The 19,657-nt window shown below is 54.5% G+C and overlaps 1 protein-coding gene across 1 annotated transcript; it reads right to left on the reverse strand.

Annotated features, from left to right (window-relative positions):
* Positions 1-1,109: 1,109 nt before the first annotated feature.
* Positions 1,110-17,204, reverse strand: LOC131562087 (serine/threonine-protein kinase pim-1-like). Its single transcript, XM_058811664.1, has 6 exons — positions 17,136-17,204; positions 2,730-3,293; positions 2,566-2,616; positions 1,995-2,361; positions 1,459-1,635; positions 1,110-1,216 (listed from the first exon to the last, which is right to left on the reverse strand). Exons 1-6 carry the CDS (start codon positions 17,202-17,204, stop codon positions 1,110-1,112), a joined length of 1,335 nt encoding a protein of 444 aa, XP_058667647.1.
* Positions 17,205-19,657: the final 2,453 nt, after the last annotated feature.

The raw sequence follows: 19,657 nt of genomic DNA on the forward strand, positions 1-19,657 counted from the left end.
CTAGAGGAGGAAGAAAGTGCAATTGCACAATTCCAGCCAATCAAGAAGGAAGAATGGGACAGACAAAACACCCTGTGCAGATCCAGGCGTTCAGCTGGGACTGTGGAGAGTTTGGGTCCTTGCCAATTGGATGTGTGTCCCCAGCTGCAATCTCTGGGCCTGCAGCAGAGTCTCACTCACCTGCCAAAGCAGAAAGCTCAGGCGCTGTGCTCGCAACGGGCTCGTCTGATGCAAAGCTGTCAGAGCAATGTGAGGGCAGAGCCAGCCCAGCTGGGCCCAGGGCTGAGCCCAGCTGAGCCCTGGCAGAGCCCAGAGCAGCCTCAGCACCCGCAGAGCCCGGCTGCAAGGAGAGAAAGCAGAAACCGCCCGTCAGCTGAGGGCTCCTGTGCCCTTGTGCCAAGGCCTGCGGTGCCCAGGCCATGCTGGCTGTGCCCAGAGTTGCCCATCCCTGCTGCCTTTGGCAGCAGAGCAGGAGGGCAGCACATGTGCCCAGCCTGCAGCCAGCCAGGGCACATCCAGCCCTCAGCAGCTGCCCAGAGCCAAAAAGCAGCTGGGCAGCTGACTGAAGAATTCATTTTATCTGCCCCAGCAAAGGGGGAACCTTTGGTGCCCAGCTGTGCCATGCCCAGATCTGGGAGCAACCCCCTACCTATAGACTCACCTGCAAATTGGACCTGGAGCCTGGCTTTGAAGAAGGTGCCAGAATCCAAGTCCATCATCTTCAGCTGGCCAGGCCAAGGAAGAGATTGTCATCTTTGAGGTTGTCCTTGGTGTCTCCAGCACCAGCCCCACCTGAAACAGCTTCTCCAGGGGCTCCTTCTCCTTCCCTGGGGCCAGACCAGGCTGTCAGGGCTCTGCCCAGGGCCCCAGCCATCCATGAACAGGACAAACAAAACCAGGGGGATGGTGGCCACCAGTGCTTGTCACACCGGGTCTCCAGCTCAGCTCCAGCCCAAGAGCTGCATGTTCCCTTCTGCTGACCCCTGCTCAGAGCTACAGGCAGGACAAAACCAGCCTGGTTTGCTTTGCCACTGATTGCCAAGAGATGTGTGGAGCTGGTACCTGCCAGGCCCCTGGATCCAACTGTGCACGTGGATCTCTTCAGTCTTCTAGGGCAGAGGAACACCCTTCACCCAAGGATGACAGAAAAGATCTTCTAAGGATGGCCTGTCCGAGGGTTGCATGGACAAACACCTCTTAATGACATCTTGGCACGCTGGGGAGAGAAACCAGAAACCACCAGTCAGTTGGAGAAGTTGCCCTCCTGTTCCCATGCCCAGGTCATGCTGGTTGTGACCAGAGCTGGGCCTAAACTTCCCCGTGGATGCTCTGTTTGGAGGACAGCAGGAGAGCAGGACATGTGCAACCTCCTCAGCAGCTGCCAGAGTGGTTTGCCCATGAGCCCGCTGCTGTCTCCCAGCACTGGTATTCCCCCCGTGCCCAGAGATGAGGATCCACCTTGAGAGAGCCATCGTGGGAACAAGATTCGCCCCCGGATGATCTCCTGGCCCCTCCTGAATGGGTGCTTCCCCATGACCAGGTGGCACAGCAGGAGGCCCAGGGACCAGATCGTGGCTGCCTCGCCATGGTAGCGTTGGTGCTGGATCCACTCTGGTGGGCTGTAGGACAGGGTTCCTGTGGAACACAGACACAGCTCAGCAGGGGGCTGCTGCTGCTCCCAGAGCCCGGCCCCAGCATCCCTGGGCCTGTGGGGGCCGCCCCAGAGGCACACGGGGTGAGCGCTGCCCTCTCACCAGCACTTGGGACTTGTGCACAAACTTGGGGATGGAAAAGAAGCCACTGGTCTTGGAAGAGGGCAGAAGAAACACAAGGAAGGCCCAACCATGACACACAAAGGAAAAACCCACCCAGTAGTGGAGAAAACCCACTCTCCCTCCCACCCAGAACAACTCGGCCTTAGCATCAATCCCATCCCAGTGCTGCACCCAGGCTGGGCCACGAGATGCCCAGGAGCACACCCTGCGAGGGCTCACCTGCAAACTGCGTGTAGGCTGTGTCTTGGAGGAAGGCGCCACAGCCAAAGTCGATCAGTTTCAGCTGCCCGCTGGCCAGGTCGAGCAGGACATTCTCGGGCTTGATGTCCCGGTGCAGGACCCTGCAGGTGGTGCAGTGCCGCACGGCCTCCAGCACCTGGCGGAACAGCTCCCGCGCCTCCTCCTCCGGCAGGAACCCCCGCTCCGCCAGGAAACCCGAGAGCTCCTGGCACCGCTCCGGACGCTCCAGCACCAGCAGGAAGCTGTCGGGGAGCTCAAGCCACTCCAGGAGCTGAATGACACCGCCACAGCCACCGGACACCTTGGCCAGCAGCACGATCTCCAGGGGTGCGCTGGTGCCGTCGGGCTGCGGGAGGAGCACGACGCCGTCAGTGGGGCCGAGGCCGTGCCGGGGCTCTGGGAGCCCTCAGCCAGCCCGGGATGCTCTGCATGCCCCGCTCAACCCACGCCCGCTCTCCCCGCAGGGCTCACGGCGGCTCCCACCGCGCCGGGCCCCGGCTCCTCCTCGCCCGGCACGGCCCGGCTGCTGCCGCTGGCTCCGCTCACTCACCAGCTCGCCCCAGTGCCGGATGCGATCCCTCGGCACGCGTTTGATGGCCACCTGCGAGCGAGGGAGAGCAGCGGGCTGAGCTCGCCGCCCGTCATGCCCAGACGCATCCTCCTCCTCCTCCTCCCTCCCCTCTGCCTGCGTCCGCCGCCGGCCCAGCCGCTCACCGGGGCGCCGTCCGAGAGCCGCGTGGCCGCAAAGACGCTGCCGAAGCCGCCGCGCCCCAGCAGCGATCCCAGCCGGTACCGCTCCTGCAGGGCCTCCTGCGCCGTCCCTGCGGGCGGGACGCGGCTTTCAGAGCTCGGCCCGGGTCCAGCAACGGCCCCCGAGCGCCCCTCACCCGCCCCGGGCCCGGCATCCCCACCCGCCCCAGGCCCTGGTGGCTTGGGGCCGGCGGCCGCGCTGCCGAGCGGCGGAGCTCGGGCCGGGGAAGCCGCAGCGGAGGCGGCGGGAGCGGCCGCGCCGCGTGTGTGCTCCGCGGGCCCCGGGAGAAGCCGGGGCCGGGACCGGGGTCGGGACCGGACCCTGCGTTGGGTCGGGGTCCGGGCTCGGGCCAGGCGGAGCCGAAGGGCGGCGATGCCGCCCCCGCACCAGGCACTGATGCCCGCCCAGCAGCGCCACCGCCAGTAGGGCCAGAGCCGGGCGGAGGCGAGACCGCGGCGGGACGGCCGGGGCCGGGCACGGGGCAGCCCCGCCCGGGGCCGGGGGCGGGCCGGGGGCATGGCCCTGCCCTGCAGGGGAGAGGGAGGCGGGGAGAGGAGAGGGACGCCGGACAAGGGACCCCGAGAGAAGGGTGCCCGAGAGCGGGAAAGGGAGAGAAAGAGAAATAAAGAGACAAAGAGAAAGTAAAGGAGAAAGACTGTTCAGAAGTATCTGTTTTGGTGCTCTCGCCGCTGCTGCTGCCGCTGCTGCTGCCGCCGCTGCCGCCGCTGCCGCCGCTGCAACTGAAGCACCGGGGCCGTTCGTCCCCGTGTCCGTTCCCCGCTCGCCCCACGAGCCCCACGTTCGAGCCCCGCGCGCCCCGGGGACAGCCCCTCCGTCTGCCCAAACACGGGAACTTTGCAGCCTTGAGCCCAAATGCAGAGCCCTGACTCCTGCACGCTGGCACAGCGATCCCCTCGCTCGCTGCTGTGCATTGTCCTTGCTGAGGGTCAAACACTGTCGGGACACTTCCCTTGGGGTAGGATTCCTACCTGAGCCCAGCACTGCACTTACATATCTAGTGTTGCTTTCCAGTAAAAACAGGGGAAGGAAAACTCTGTGTGGCTCATGGTATTTTAGAGTGTCTAAAAATCACTAAGTCACCAATCTTAGAGGTGAGGTGCATCTGGAATTACTGGGATGGAGAAGCAGTGCAACATGGAAAAGGGGAGCATAGAAATAAATAGAGGAAAACACCTTGGATTGTTTCTTTCATTTTCATTTCACTTCTGGAAAGCTGTTTCTGTTTTCCAGGAATCTTCTCCTGTCTGCTCTTCCCAAGAATCTCTCATGGAGAACAAGGTCAAGCTTCTGTCACAAGATTTGCCACCAGGAAATGATGCCACTGGTGAAATTTTCATTGTGACTGTTTGTGCTGGTTTGGGGCAAATTTTGGGAGGAAAGCTCCAAAATGGGTCTGTCTAGAAAGCAAGTTCGAGCAGCCCCTACTCCTAATAGTTCAGGAAAAGACTTCCCTTGAGAAAAGTGAAAAAACCCAAGTTTATTTCACAAGTGAAGTATTCACAAGCATGAAAAATGAATAATATTAAATCAAACTTCTCACAGTGCTGAAGAGATGGCAAATTCAGGAAGTCCTTTTTGTGGGTTGTAGTTGGCTGCCTTGGTCTCTTCTAAGTCCCTCTGGTGCTGGAATGCAGCGTCCCAGAGCTCGGGGGGCCACAGGTGTGAGCTGCTGCTGCCGGTGTTTGTCTGGGTTTTCAGTCCAGAGCAGGTGTAAACAGTTCCAAGAAAAAGGAAAGTCACAGTTCCTCCACAGAAAGAGGAACTTCTCTTCCTAAGCTAGCTAAAACCAAATTGCTAGAGCTGGGCTGTGAAGGCACCGGGAAATTTCCACATCTGGGCACTGGCAGTCCAGCAAACACCAGAGCTGGATGGTGCTGGTGCCAGAACCTGCAAATTTCCAAACTTTGGCTTTCTGTGCCAGCAAATCGCTGGACTTGGGCTGTGCCAGCACCAGGAAGTTTTCAGATCTGGGCGCTGGCGCTGCCAGCCAACACCAGATGTGGGTGGCGTCATTGCCAGCGACAGAAATCTGCCAGATTTGGGCTCTGCTGGCACCGGGAAATTTCCAAATCTGGGTTCTGGTTACATGAAACACAAGATGTGGGGGCGGTGCCAGAGCCAGTAGCAGGAAGCTGCCACAGGTTTTGGATTTCTGTGCCAGCAAATTGCTGCACTTGGGCTGTGCCAGAATAGGGAAATTTCCAGATCTGGGCACTGGCAGTGCCAGCAAACAGCCCATTTCAGGCTCCAGGAAGGACTGGATCTGGATGCCTTCCTCTTTTCTTTCCTTCCTTCTTTCCTGGGATCCTGCGGCCAGCAAACTCCAGATTGTGCAGTGCTGGCAAGGGGAAATTGACAGGTTTTAGCTTTCTTTGCCAGCGAATTCTGGACATGGGTAGTGCCAGCACCGGGAAATTGCCAGATGTGGGCACTGGCAGTGCCAGCACACACCAGATCTGGGTGGGGAATGTGCCAGCACCAGGAAATTGTGAAATGTGAACTTTCAGTGCCAGCATATTGCTGGAATTATGCTGTGCAGGAACCTGAAAACTTCTGGATCTGGGCACTTGTGGTGTCAGCAAACACAAGATTGAGTTGCTGTAGGTACCAGGTATTTGCTTGGTTTTGGCTTTCTTTGCCAGAAAATTACAAGACTTGGGCTGTGTTGGCACTGGGAAATTCCCGCATCTGGGCACTGGTGGTGCCAGCAACCACCAGATCTTGGCATTGCCAATGACGGTAGCAGGGAATTGCCAGATTGTGGCTTTCTTTACCAGAAAATTGCTGGACTTGGCTCTGCCAGAACAGGGAAATATCCAGATGTGAGCACTGGCAGTGGCAGCAAACACCAGGTCTGGGCACCTGTATTGGCATCAGGAGATTGCCGGATTTTGGCTTTCTGTGCCAGCAAATTGCTGGACTTGGGCTGTGCCAGGACAGGGAAATTTCCAGATCTGGGCACTTGCACAGCAAACACCAGACCTGGGTGGTGCTGGTGGCAGCACCGGGAAGCTGCTGGGATCTGGCTTTCTTTGCCAGAAAATTGCTGCATTTAGGTTTTGCTGGCACTGAGAAATTCCCAGATGCTAATTTTCTGTGCCAGCAAACTGCTGGAATTAGGCTGTGCAGGCATCTGAAACATTCCCGATCTGGGTACTGGGGGTGTCAGCAAACCCGAGATCGGGTTGCTGTAGGTACCAGGTCTTTGCTTGGTTTTGACTTTCTTTGCCAGCAAATTGCTGGACTTGGGCTCTGTCAGAATAGAGAAATATCAAAATCTGGGAACTGGCAGTGCCAGCAAACACCACATTTCAGGAAGGATTGGATCTGGATCCGTTCCCTCCCTGCCTCCCTCCCTCAACAAGGCGCCAGAAGGGCTGGAGAGCAGCCAGGCAGAAAGGGACCTGCAGGGACTGATGGACAGCAGGCTGGACATGAGCCAGCAGTGTGCCCAGGTGGCCAAGAAGGCCAGTGGCTCCTGGCCTGGATCAGGAATGGTGTGGCCAGCAGGAGCAGGGCAGGGATTCTTCCCCTGTGCTCAGCACTGCTTGGGCAGCACCTCGAGTGCTGTTTGCATTTCTGGACCCCCCAATTTTGGAAGGACATGGAGGGGCTGGAGCGTGTCCAGAGAAGGGCAACAAGGCGGGGGGGTGGGGGGGGGATCTGGAGCACAAGAGCTGTGAGGAGTGGCTGAGGGAGCTGCTGGGGTTGTTTATCCTGGAGGAGAGGAGGCCCACGGGAGACAAGGCAGTGTCAGGGCACAGGTTGGACTTGATGATCTCCATAGCTTGTTCCACCCTTGCTGATTCTGAGATTCTCTGAAACCACCCTTGGAGCAGTTGCAGGAGGAGCCCTGGGCCTCCTGTTCAGAAGCTCCAGCAGCCCAGGTCCCTCAGCTTCTCCTGCCAGCCCCAAAGCCCATCCTGTCAGTCCTGCAGAGCCTCTGCAGCTCCTCCTCACTGCCCAGAACAGGGAGCCCCAGAGCCAGACACAGCAGCCCAGATGTGCCCCCCTGGCCTGGGGTGCCGCTGGCAAGGGAGCAGCACCAGGCACTGCAGGAGCCTGCAGACAATTGATCTGAAGGCCAAAGCTCCTTAGCTCCTTCTGAAAGAGCAGGAACAGTTCCTCATTGCAGTGTGGTGGAATGCTGGGCACCACAGCTCCGGGTGAGGACTGGACACAAGTTTGCTCCCACTGAGTGCTGGGATGGGTTCTGCAGGAGCTCTGGGCTCCTGTGCTTGCCAGGCACAATGAGGAGAGAAGGAGCCAAGTCCACTGATGTGGGAAATGGGTTTGTAGAAAGTTTTTAGAGCCTAATAGAAGGCCCACAAAATATGAATCTGTATATAAATCTTGAGACAAGGAATGCTAACTTAAAATTTTCCATGGAATAGGACAGATATTGTTGATAGAGTAATGGAGCTAGAAAAATATTTCTAAAGATGGCCTTGCAAATAAGACTTTGGAAAAACAGAGCTATGAAAGATGCATTGTAGTAGGACCCACAAGGGGTATTTTTAAATAATTGGCTTTAACGCATCTACAACATGGCATGGCAAAAGGCTGAAAGACCAAGAAACACTTATAATGTAAAATATTTAGGAAGTAGTTGGCTTCTGATTGTGATGGCGTGAATGATAACATCTGTATTGTCTCACCCTTCTCATGAGACTGAAAATGGAATAAAAGTTTTTAAAACACCTTTCAGTTGCCCCATCTCTAGGTCAAGAAAAGAGTATTATCCAACACACTGACACACCTTTGCCTTAAGCATAGCCCAGCCTGGACCAAACACACTGAAAGGTTTGCACTTTGGCCCATGTCTCGAAACATCAGGTCTGCTGTTTGACAGCTCAGGTTGGTTTGGTGTCAAGGAGTTCCCTCAGAAATACTGGGTTTGTCTTCCTCTGTGCCTTCCCCTCAGCAGCCTTGGGGATGCTCCTGTGTGAAGCCATCTGTCTCACACAGTTTCAGACAACTTCAAACAGGATATTGTGCAAGAAGTCGTCTCCTCTAAAGTGTGCCAACAATCCCTTTCCAGCAATAGGAAATTATTACTAATGGATGGAAGTGGAAAACCCCCAACAGTTTATTATCAAACAGAATCCCCCATGACACGCGTTCCAAGAAGGCGCCGGGGTCTCTCTCGGAAGAACAGGAGCTGTCACGGAGCAGTTCCAGCAGCTGATGGAAGCTCGGGGACTCATCCGGTGTCGGCTTTCTCCCACGGCAGAGCTCCATGGGGCGGGCAGGGCAGTGAAGCAGCTGGGCTGGAGCCCCTCGCTGCCTTGTCTCCCCGGCGTGGCTCAGCCCACAGACTCTCGGGCTGGGAGCGGGGCCGCTCCGCTCCTGCCGGCACCGTGTCCCTGGGCTTGGACAAACAGTTTCCTGCCAGGAGAGCCCTGCACACTGCTCCACAGATCTTTCATACAGGCCCAAACCAACTCCGTACACTCTGTCTGCAGCAGCTTTGCACAAAGGGCTGCAGCAATCCGGGACAGCTGCAAGTGAGTGTCGGAAGGCTCTTGTCTTGTTCCTGACAGCAGAATTCTTGATGATCTGATGCAGTTTTATTCAGATGTAACATGAGAGCGGAGGTTTTTTGTTAAAATATTTCATGATGAGTAACAAGCCTTGGGTGCATGAGGTACAGGACTGACATGCCAAAGCATGAGCATATCCTCCAAAGTGGCCAGTTTAATTGCCCATTTTATTACTCTTGTATTTACTCCACACTAATAAGGAAAACCAAGCTCTGCTTGGAGGCAAAACAGGCATGGGATACACTACAGTCCCTCGCAGGCTCAGCAGGGCTGGCAGTGACACAGCAGGCCGTCTGCTTCACTGTGAACCACTACAGAGCTGCGTCCCAATGTGGTTTAGGTAGCGTGGTATTATTAAGAGCTCCTTTTCTGCATGAGACACAAAAAGGAGATCCCAAATGATCTTCTGCAAACAAGGTGCAAACAACACAGCTGCACTGCTGTCCCAGATAAATATACATACAGGTGAACTTTGCCAAAGCAGTGCATCATTTCCCAGTGAAATACATGACCTTTTCTTACCTATGGAATTGTGATTGAAGACACCTGTGAGCCAGATCAGTGGGAGATTGCAAAGGAGCAAAGCTTTGGGATTTGGGCACACTTCTCTTGGTTTCTTTGCTCAGGCCTTTGGTGAGCACAGAACACACCTAGGTAGAAAACCTTTGACTAGACAGGATCTTTTGGATCCATTGTCCCCCAAACGTGTCAATGTGTGGCCCCGTTGTAATGCCAAGTAACAAAGAGCAGCACAGATGACACAAAGAAAACATGGCCAAAGAGGAATAGGAGAGGCCCAATGAGGAAAGGATGTGGTGAGACACTGGCACATTGAGTGAGCTGCACTCCCATAATCTCTAGGCTAGCAGGTCCTGGTCTCACTTTCTCCTTTTGGTTTTTTCAATTGTGTTTATTTATTTACTATTTTTCATCATCAAAATAAAATAGCTAGAATTAAAAAAAAAACCTCATAAAAACTTAAAGACAGAATCAAAAGACATTAATTCAAAACGAACCCTAACCCCAACCCCAACAACAACCCCAACCCTAACCCTAACCCTAACTGGGGTCGTGTTTTCCTAATTTTCCCCATTTTTCCCCCAATGTTTCCCCACCGTGTCTCGGATTCCCCCCCGATATTCCTTCCGGGGATCCCCGGCCGTGTCCAGTTCTTTACCCCGATCCCGCCCGGCCGTGCCCGGTTCTTTACCCCGATCCCGCCCGGCCATGCCCGGTTCTTTTCCCCGATCCCGCCCGGCCGTGCCCGGTTCTTTTCCCCGATCCCACCCGGCCGTGCCCGGTTCTTTTCCCCGATCCCGCCCGGCCGTGTCCAGTTCTTTACCCCGATCCCGCCCGGCCATGCCCCGTTCTTTTCCCCGATCCCGCCTGGCCGTGCCCGGTTCTTTTCCCCGATCCCGCCCGGCCGTGCCCGGTTCTTTTCCCCGATCCCGCCCGGCTGTGCCCGGTTCTTTTCCCCGATCCCGCCCAGCCGTGCCCGGTTCTTTACCCCGATCCCGCCCAGCCGTGCCCGGTTCTTTTCCCCGATCCCGCCCGGCCGTGCCCGGTTCTTTACCCCGATCCCGCCCGGCCGTGCCCGGTTCTTTACCCCGATCCCACCCGGCCGTGCCCGGTTCTTTTCCCCGATCCCGCCCGGCCGTGCCCCGTTCTTTTCCCCGATCCCGCCCGGCCGTGCCCGGTTCTTTTCCCCGATCCCGCCCGGCCGTTCACGGCCCTCACCCGTCCCCGTGCCCGGGCCGGCCCTGGGGCTCTCCCTTGCTGGCCCCGGGCGGGTGCGGGAGAGAGAAAATCCAGTAAAATGGAACAAAACCCAATCCAACCGTGCGGGGTCTCGGTGTGGTTTGGGGTGCACAGCTGGGATTTGGGGCGTGCGGGTGGCACCTTGGGCTCCCTCCCGGGTGGGGTTTGGGGTCAGCTGGGGCCGGTTCGGGGCTCCCGTCGACAGAGGAGCCGGGCCCGGTCGGAGGAGTCCGCAGGGGATTTGGGGGCAGCTGAGCTGGTTTTGGGGGAAACGGGGGCATTTTGGGGGCTCCGAGATGAATGCTGGGATCACCTGGGGGCATTTTGGGGCTCCCGAGTGGGTTTTCGGGGCACTTGGAGGCATTTGGACAGTCCCGGAGGGATGCTGAGCTGAACTTGTGGCCGTTGCAGCTCAGCAAGGAAAGAAAAGGTAAAACAGAAAGCCTGAAAGCCAGGCAGAAAGAAATTCCTAATTTTTAACCCCAAAAATGCCGGTTGGAGCCCTAAACACTTCCAGATTTTCTCCCTGCAAGGACCCAAAATTCCCATTTCCCCCCCTTTCTCAGGCCCTACAAATGCAGGATTTTACCCCAAAAATCCGGAGATCCATCGCTGAAAGATTCGGGTTTTGAAGCCCAGAAATGCCGGGCTTGAACCCCAAACAATCCGATTTTGAACCCCAAATCTTCCCCAATTTGTTTCGCCTTCCAGGGCCCAAAGGTCCCGGTCTGGAACCCCCAGAGTCGCGATTTTCAAGCCAAACATTCCCAGGTTTTCACCCCCAAAATCCCCACCCAAATGCATGCCCAGAACGGGGGGGATTGAAGCCCAAAAGCCCCGACTTTTCGGGCCGGAGTTCCGGGAATTTCCCGCCGAAATGCCCCGGATGTTTCCCGCCAAAATGCTCAGGGCTTGCGGGCGCGGCAATGGTGGCGGCGGGATCGGCCCGGCTCAGGTTGGGGGTGTCCGCGGGGGGGTTGGGGGGAATCGGGGGGATTCTGGGGCTGCTGGGGGGATCGGGGCGCTGCCAGGCCGGTTTTGGGGTGAATCGGGGCCGTTTCTGGACTCGCGTCGAGCGCGGCCGAACCGAGCGCGGCATAGGCGGCGGCGGGAAGGGGGCGGGGGGGCAGCGGCGGCGGGAGCGGCCGGGCTGGGGCGGAGGTGTCCGGGGGGGATTTTGGGGGGATTTGCGGGGACTCTGGGACAATTGGGGGGATTTTGGGGCTCCGAGGCCGGTTCTGGGGGGGATTTGGGTGGTTTCTGGGCTCTCATAAGCGGCGCTGAGCCAAGCGCGGCAGAGGCGGCGGCGGGGGACGGGGGGCGCAGCAGCGGGAGCAGCCGGGCCAGGGTGGAGGCGTCCGGGGGGGGATTTGGGGGGAATTGGGGGGGATTTGGGGATGGTAGCCGAGGCTGGAGGGGTCCTGAGGCGATTTTGGGGGTAGTTGAGGCTTTTTGGGGGGAACTGGGGGGGGGGGTTTGGGGCTCCCGGGTGAGGTTTTGGGGGGGTCCGTGAGGGGTCGTGGGGGTCCTGGATGGGATTTGGGGAGATGGGAGGGATTTTGGGGTGAATGTGGGGGATTTGGGGGCCGGCAGGTGAATCTTGGGGGGGAATTGGGCCATTGTGGGGGTCCCGAGTTGCTTTTCCCAATCTTTACCCCCAAGTTCCCGATATTTCGGCCGTCGGTGCCTGCGCCCGTTCCCCGCTGGCCCCACAAGCCCCACGTCCGAGCCCCACGCGCCCCCGGGACGGCCCCTGCGTCTGCCCCAACATGGAAAAGGGGAGCGCAGAAATAAATAGAGGAAAACATCTTGGATTGTTTCTTTCGTTTTCATTTCACTTCTGGAAAGCTGTTTCTGTTTTCCAGGAATCTTCTCCTGTCTGCTCTTCCCAAGAATCTCTCATGGAGAACAAGGTCAAGCTTCTGTCGCAAGATTTGCCACCAGGAAATGATGCCACTGGTGAAGTTTTCATGGTGACTGTTTGTGCTTGCTTAGGGCTAATTTTGGGAGGAAACCTCCAAAAGGGGTCCGCCTAGAAAGCGAATTCAAGCAGCCCCTCCCCCTACTAGTTCAGGAAAAGACTTCCCTTGAGAAAAGTGAAAAAAAACCCAGTTTATTTCACAAGTGAAGTATTCACAAGCATGAAAAATGAATAATATTAAATAAAGCCTCGGACAGTGCTGAAGAGATGGCAAATTCAGGAAGTCCTTTTTGTGGGTTGTAGTTGGCTCCCTCAGTCTCTTCTAAGTCCCTCTGGTGCTGGAATGCAGCGTCCCAGAGCTCGGGGGGCCACAGGTGTGAGCTGCTGCTGCCGGTGTTTGTCTGGGTTTTCAGTCCAGAGCAGGTGTAAACAGTTCCAAGAAAAAGGAAAGTCACAGTTCCTCCACAGAAAGAGGAACTTCTCTTCCTAAGCTAGCTAAAACCAAATTGCTAGAGCTGGGCTGTGAAGGCACCGGGAAATTTCCACATCTGGGCACTGGCAGTCCAGCAAACACCAGAGCTGGATGGTGCTGGTGCCAGAACCTGCAAATTTCCAAACTTTGGCTTTCTGTGCCAGCAAATCGCTGGACTTGGGCTGTGCCAGCACCAGGAAGTTTTCAGATCTGGGCGCTGGCGCTGCCAGCCAACACCAGATGTGGGTGGCGTCATTGCCAGCGACAGAAATCTGCCAGATTTGGGCTCTGCTGGCACCGGGAAATTTCCAAATCTGGGTTCTGGTTACATGAAACACAAGATGTGGGGGCGGTGCCAGAGCCAGTAGCAGGAAGCTGCCACAGGTTTTGGATTTCTGTGCCAGCAAATTGCTGCACTTGGGCTGTGCCAGAATAGGGAAATTTCCAGATCTGGGCACTGGCAGTGCCAGCAAACAGCCCATTTCAGGCTCCAGGAAGGACTGGATCTGGATGCCTTCCTCTTTTCTTTCCTTCTTTCCTTCCTTCTTTCCTGGGATCCTGCGGCCAGCAAACTCCCGATTGGGCAGTGCTGGCAAGGGGAAATTGCCAGGTTTTAGCTTTCTTTGCCAGCAAATTGCTGGACATGGGTGGTGCTAGAAGAGAGAAATTTCCAGATGTGGGCACTGACAGCGCCAGCGCACACCAGATCTGGGTGAGGGATGAGCTGGCACTGAGAAATTTTCTGATGGTAATTTTCTGTGCCAGCAAATTGCTGGAATTGTGCTGTGCAGGCATCTGAAAAATTCCGGATCTGGGTACTGGCGGTGTCAGCACACGAGATCGGGTTGCTGTCGGTACCAGATCTTTGCTTGGTTTTGGATTTCTTTGCCAGCAAGTTGCTGCACTTGAGCTGTGCCAGAATATGGAAATAACAAAATCTGGGAACTGGCAGTGCCAGCAAACACCACATTTCAGGAAGGATTGGATCTGGACCCGTTCCCTCCCTGCCTCCCTCCTTTAGCAAGGTGCCAGAGGGGCTGGACAGCAGCCAGGCAGAAAGGGACCTGGGGGCACTGATGGACAGCAGGCTGGACATGAGCCAGCAGTGTGCCCAGGTGGCCAAGGAGGCCAATGGCTCCTGGCCTGGCTCAGGAATGGTGTGGCCAGCAGGAGCAGGGCAGGGATTCTTCCCCTGTGCTCAGCACTGCTTGGGCAGCACCTTGAGTGCTGTTTGCAGTTCTGGGCCCCCCAATTTTGGAAGGACATGGAGGGGCTGGAGCGTGTCCAGAGAAGGGCAACAAGGCTGGGGAGGGGTCTGGAGCACAAGTCCTGTGAGGAGCAGCTGAGGGAGCTGCTGGGGTTGTTTATCCTGGGGGAGGCTCAGGGCAGACAAGGTGGTGTCAGGGCACAGGGTGGACTTGATGATCTCCATGGCCTGTTCCACCCTTGCTGATTCTGAGATTCTCTGAAACCACCCTTGGACCAGTTGCAGGATGAGCCCTGGGCCTCCTCTTCAGAAGCTCCAGCAGCCCAGGTCCCTCAGCTTCTCCTGCCAGCCCCAAAGCCCATCCTGTCAGTCCTGCAGAGCCTCTGCAGCTCCTCCTCACTGCCCAGAACAGGGAGCCCCAGAGCCAGACACAGCAGCCCAGATGTGCCCCCCTGGCCTGGGGTGCCGCTGGCAAGGGAGCAGCACCAGGCACTGCAGGAGCCTGCAGACAATTGATCTGAAGGCCAAAGCTCCTTAGCTCCTTCTGAAAGAGCAGGAACAGTTCCTCATTCCAGAGTGGTGGAATGCTGGGCACCGCAGCTCCGGGTGAGGACTGGACACAAGTTTGCTCCCACTGAGTGCTGGGATGGGTTCTGCAGGAGCTCTGGGCTCCTGGGCTTGCCAGGCACAATGAGGAGAGAAGGAGCCAAGTGCACTGATGTGGGAAATGGATTTGTAGAAAGTTTTTAGAGCCTAATAGAAGGCCCACACAGTATGAATTTCTATATAAATCTTGGGACAAGAAATGGTAACTTTAAAATGCCATGGAATAGGACAGATATTGTTGAGAGAGAAATGGAGCTAGAAAAATGTTTCAAAAGATGGCCTTGCAAATAAGACTTTGGAAAAATAGAGCTATGAAAGATGCATTGTAGTAGGACCCACAAGGGGTAGTTTTAAATAATTGGTTTTAAGGCATTCACAACATGGCAAGGCAAAAGGCTGATAGACCAAGAATATTGTAATTAGGAAATAGTTGGCTTCTGATTGTGATGGCGTGAATTATGTGTATTGTCTTACCCTTCTCGTGAGACTGAAAATGGAATAAAAGTTTTTAAAGCACCTCTCAGTGTCCCAAATGATCTTCATGCAAGCATGCAGTAAAGAACTGCTCCTGCTATCCCAACGAAGCGTTTGCTTTGGCACTTAGACTCTTCCCATTCATCTTTTGATGCAGACACTTCAGGTTTTCTCTCACACCCCTGCAAGGCTGGCAGTCTCTGTTTCCCATTTCCTGTTCTTCCCTAGAGATGGTGCAGTGGCTGCCTTGAAACAAAAAGCCCTGAGATCTGGACAGCTTGAAGGAGCATGAAATGCTAATTAAGTGCTCATATTGGTAACACCCAGGTCTGCACTGCCCAGTGCTCTGGAGCAGCAGCAGCAGGACCATGCATCATTCCTGTTGGTGGATGTTCATGTTTCTGGTGTGCAAGAGCAATGACTTTGAGGAGGGACAAAAATGCCCCTCTTCAGACAGTGGGTGTGCAAGGAGATGTGAAGTTTCACAGCCTTTTCTAGGATATTTCAGAAAGATCTAAGAGAATATTGTGGCATGGAGCAGGTCCCTAAATTTATCTCCAGAGAAATCCCCAAAGGGCACATTGACTCTGCTGCTGATGGCAACCCCATAAGCTCATGGACCAGTTTTCCCTGCAACGTTCCACCCTGCCTGGGCTTTACTAGGCCGGGACTAGACCCAGAGCTAAGCAAACACAGGCAGCCAGGTGACATTGTGTAACATCAGAAGCTGGCAACCATGAGGACTTTCCTGTCAAAAGGTTACAGTTTGCACTGGGCCCAGTAGTGTTTTTCCTTAGGGCAAAGCAAATTGAAATGTGAAGTTTAAAAGCTTCATATTACTATGAAAGGAAACTTCAGAATAATTTCTGGAAGGGCAGCATTGTCAATGACCATGCAGCCCACCAACAGCTGGAGCTGAATCCAGAATTGCTTCTTCCAGCTGGGCAGGAATTCATTCCGCTGGCAAGCACTGGTCCATGGGAACAAATGATCCCCTAGCTCTGGGCTGAATGGCAGCCAGGCTGCAGTGCAGATTTGAGGAGCCCTTGTCACTTGTTATTGGCCTCCCAGGGCACTCATCCTTCTGCAAACAAGGTGCAAACAACACAGCTGGAGTGCTGTTCCGGGTAAATATACATACAGGTGACTTTGCCAAAGCAGTGCATCATTTCCCAGTGAAATACATGACCTCTTCTTACCTATGGAATTGTGATTGAAGACACCTGTGAGCCAGATCAGTGGGAGATTGCAAAGGAGAAAAGCTTTGGGATTTGGGCACACTTCCCTTGGTTTCTTTGCTCAGGCCTTTGGTGAGCACAGAACACACCTAGGTAGAAAACCTTTGACTAGACAGGATCTTTTGGATCCATTGTCCCCCACACAGGTCAACAGGTGACTCTGCTGTAATGGCAAGAAACAAAGAGCAGCACAAATAACACAAAGAAAACATGGCCAAAGAGGAAGAGGAGAGGCCCAATGAGGAAAGGATGTGGTGAGACACTGGCACATCGAGTGAGCTGCACTCCCATAATCTCTAGGCTAGCAGGCCCTGGTCTCACATTCTCCTTCTGTTTTTTTCAATTTTGTTTATTTATTTACTTTTTTTCATCATCAAAATAAAATATATAGAATTAAAAATACGTCATCAAAACTTAAAGACAGAATCAAACCACATTAATTCAAAACTACATCTAAAGATCAGAACATATGTACAGCTGTAACTATGAAGCCTAATGCATCAATCCTAATCTGCAAACACTCTTCATACAGGCGGCAGCTTCTTCCTGACTTTGGAGGACAGGGAGCTCTTCTGGACGGGAGGCGAGGACTTTGTGGGTGAGGGAACGTCAGAAGTGTCCAGAGAAAACTTCTCGGTAAGACTGTAACCAGCCAGATCTGCAAAATGGAGACACAAAGTTTAACAGAGAGGCAAAGTTTAACAGAGGCCACAATGCAAACCTGAAGCATCTGAAGCTCCATATTTCATGGGACACATTTCCTGGAAATGTCCAAACAGCTGCACAGGGAAACATGCTCCTGCTGGCAGACACTGAGGCAGGCCAGGGCAAACCCTGAGCCACTTGCCCAGAGCTGGCACAGGCCCAGCCTGGCCTCTGGGCTGCCCTGGGACAGCAGGGAGCCCAGAGCCCTGTGCTCCCCAGGAATGGCTCAGCTGCACATGCACCCTCCTGCTCCTCTGCCTGCCCCACAGCTCAGCAGCCCCACAGCTCCAGGGGCACTGGCAGCAGCACAGCTCATTGCAGGGGCACATGCAGGGCACAGCTGTTCCCTGGCAATGTGCACAGCCTCTCTGGGCTGCCACAAGACCCTTCCTGCCAGCAGAGATTGGCCCAGCTCCCTCCTCACCTCTGCGTGAGGCTGAGCCATGATTGCCTTCACCTTATCCTCCATCTGGAGTTGCTTCAGGCCCCCCATGCCATGACTAGGAAGGGCAATGGAGAGAGCAGGGGCAGATGCACACCCTTCCTTAGGATTTTGTCATTTTTGGCACAGCTAAAAAGGCAAATCCAGAGGTGTCCAACTCAGCGCTTCCTCAGCTTTCTGGAGAACATCTCGCCTTCACCAGCCCAGCATTCTGGAGAGGTTTTCCCGCACATGTGGAGGCTTGCTGGCAGCACATTCCTTCAGCTGGGTGCCCATCACCTTGCAGAGGGCAGAGGCCAGCTTGGTGGCCACGGTGCGGACGCTGGCGCTCCGCACAGGCAGCGCCTTGTTCTCCAGGCAGGACCAGAGCACGGGCAGGGCGTCGCGCTGGGCGACTTCAGGGCTCCTGGCATGAACCCCCTGCACAAGCACTGCCGGGACAGAGACACAGCTCCTTACCCACCAGCCTCACTGCAACAAGGATCTGCCTCTGCTTCTGCTTCTTGCCAGCCTCTCTGGCCAAGAGCAGCAAAACAGCACCCAGAGCCCCTTGGTCCAGAAAGGGGCAAAGCAGCTGAGCATCCTGGAAACAGAACCACCCACCCCTCAGCACTAATTGCTCCAACCAGAGCCTTGTCCCTGTGGCAGACTTCCTACCTTTACTAAATTATTTCACAATCTCTGCATGAGCAATGAATGAAATGTCCAATTGCCTTTTATTTCCATTAAGAAGTTGTCTAAACCCACACTGAATATTTGGAAATACACCATAAAGAGGAAATTGAGAGATTTCTAATAAAAGGAATTATTCCATTTTTGTAACTTTGATGTCAAGTGTCAAATGTCTAATCTGGCTCTTCCCTGTGCTCAGTGGCACACAGCAAAGGGCAGGGTTAGAACACACCTCAAAACTCCAGCCCACCAGAGATGGCTGCTGCCTGACAGCTGGATGAGAAGCATCAGTGGCCAGCTGGGGTCTTTGGCAGAATGCTTTTGGGGCTTCCAGCAAAGACCTGGTTCAAACCTCAGGGTGTCTTAGATAATTACCCAGACCCCATTGCCTTGGCATTTGGGCATTTTCACATTTTAATGCCACTTCCCCTCCCAATGTTAATGGCATTTTTCTTATAATGTCCACTCAAATAGGGGCACAGAGAAAGAAAAATGCTACACAGGGGACTGAAATGTAACCAAAACATGAGTGTTTTCTCATATTGTCTCTGAAATCTCTCTGCCCATTTTCTGAACTGAACTATATCAAACACAGACAAATATTTACTACCAACAGGCTTCTTGCATGGCAGATTTGGCTGAGAGAACAAAAAACTGAAATGCTCTGGAGACCATTCTTGTTTTCTGATCAGACAAAATGTTATCTAGCAGCCATTTAATATATTGTGGTGGAAGAGACTTCATTTTCTCTATGCTGTTAATCCGTCAGCAGTCATCAAAATTGAAACAGCTCCTGCAAGTACGCAAAACCAATTCTGCTAAGCAGGAAAGGGTTATGGTGCCCATTTTAAACTGGGAATTCATTTGAGTTTAAATGTAATTAAAGACATCGGTGACTACTGAACATGAGGAACAGCTGTCTGTTCCTACTAAATCTCAGAGGGAACATCTGCTTTTTCTAAAGTAGTCCTAATTTATTGTTAATTCCTTTATTTGAAAAAGAGATCAAAAGAACTGCTAAACTAAATTCCCTATTGCTGGAGATCTACTTTATTCAAATGCACTTTAAAAGGCCTTTGACATTCCCAATCACTGAACATGCCTTTTTGAGATTCCTAATGAAGACACAAAGTGTATGAAACCTTGCATTCAAAGATGTTGGCATAATTAGCAGTGCTTTTAGCCCCAGTTAAAGCAAGGCTATCAATCGTCTTCTCTGCTATATATTGAGATTATCCTTTTTCCATTCCTTGGCTCTTGCTGACACAGCAAGCTCCTCTGAGGAATCAATTATCAGCTGCATTTGTAGCATTTTGGGCAGCGCTGACCCAGGCAGACACTGTTTGCACACCCTGAAAGGCTCAGTCCAAGGCCCCTCTGACAGCACAGGCAGGAGCCTCAGCACTCTGCTTCTGTCCCTGTGCCCCAGAGGCTGCCTTGCACTAAACCCGTGCCTCTGGTACCTCTGTTGAGTTCTGGCCTAAGCTGTGACCCCCAGGCCCTGCACGGTTCAGCCTCAAAACTTTCCAAGAGAAAAACAAGAATTCTGTGAGGACAAAACAAACTGATGCCCTGAAACAGCATTGGCCACCATTTCCCCTCAAAGATCACAGATGTCCCTGAGCTCCCCAGAGAGGAGCCAGCTGGGGCATTTTTAGCCCTCCCTTTGCTGGAGGTGGTTCTGAGATGCCCCAGTGAGAGCTCAGCCCCAGGCCGAGCGCCGCCCCCATCTCAGGTGCTGCCCAGCTCTGCAGCAGCCAGGGAAAACCTGCCAAACCCACCTGCCTTGGCCATGGGGCAGCAGGGACACGCTCAGCACCTCCTGGTTTGGA

This window comes from Ammospiza caudacuta, chromosome 10 (genome assembly GCF_027887145.1).
Source record: "Ammospiza caudacuta isolate bAmmCau1 chromosome 10, bAmmCau1.pri, whole genome shotgun sequence".
Classification (NCBI taxonomy): domain Eukaryota; kingdom Metazoa; phylum Chordata; class Aves; order Passeriformes; family Passerellidae; genus Ammospiza; species Ammospiza caudacuta.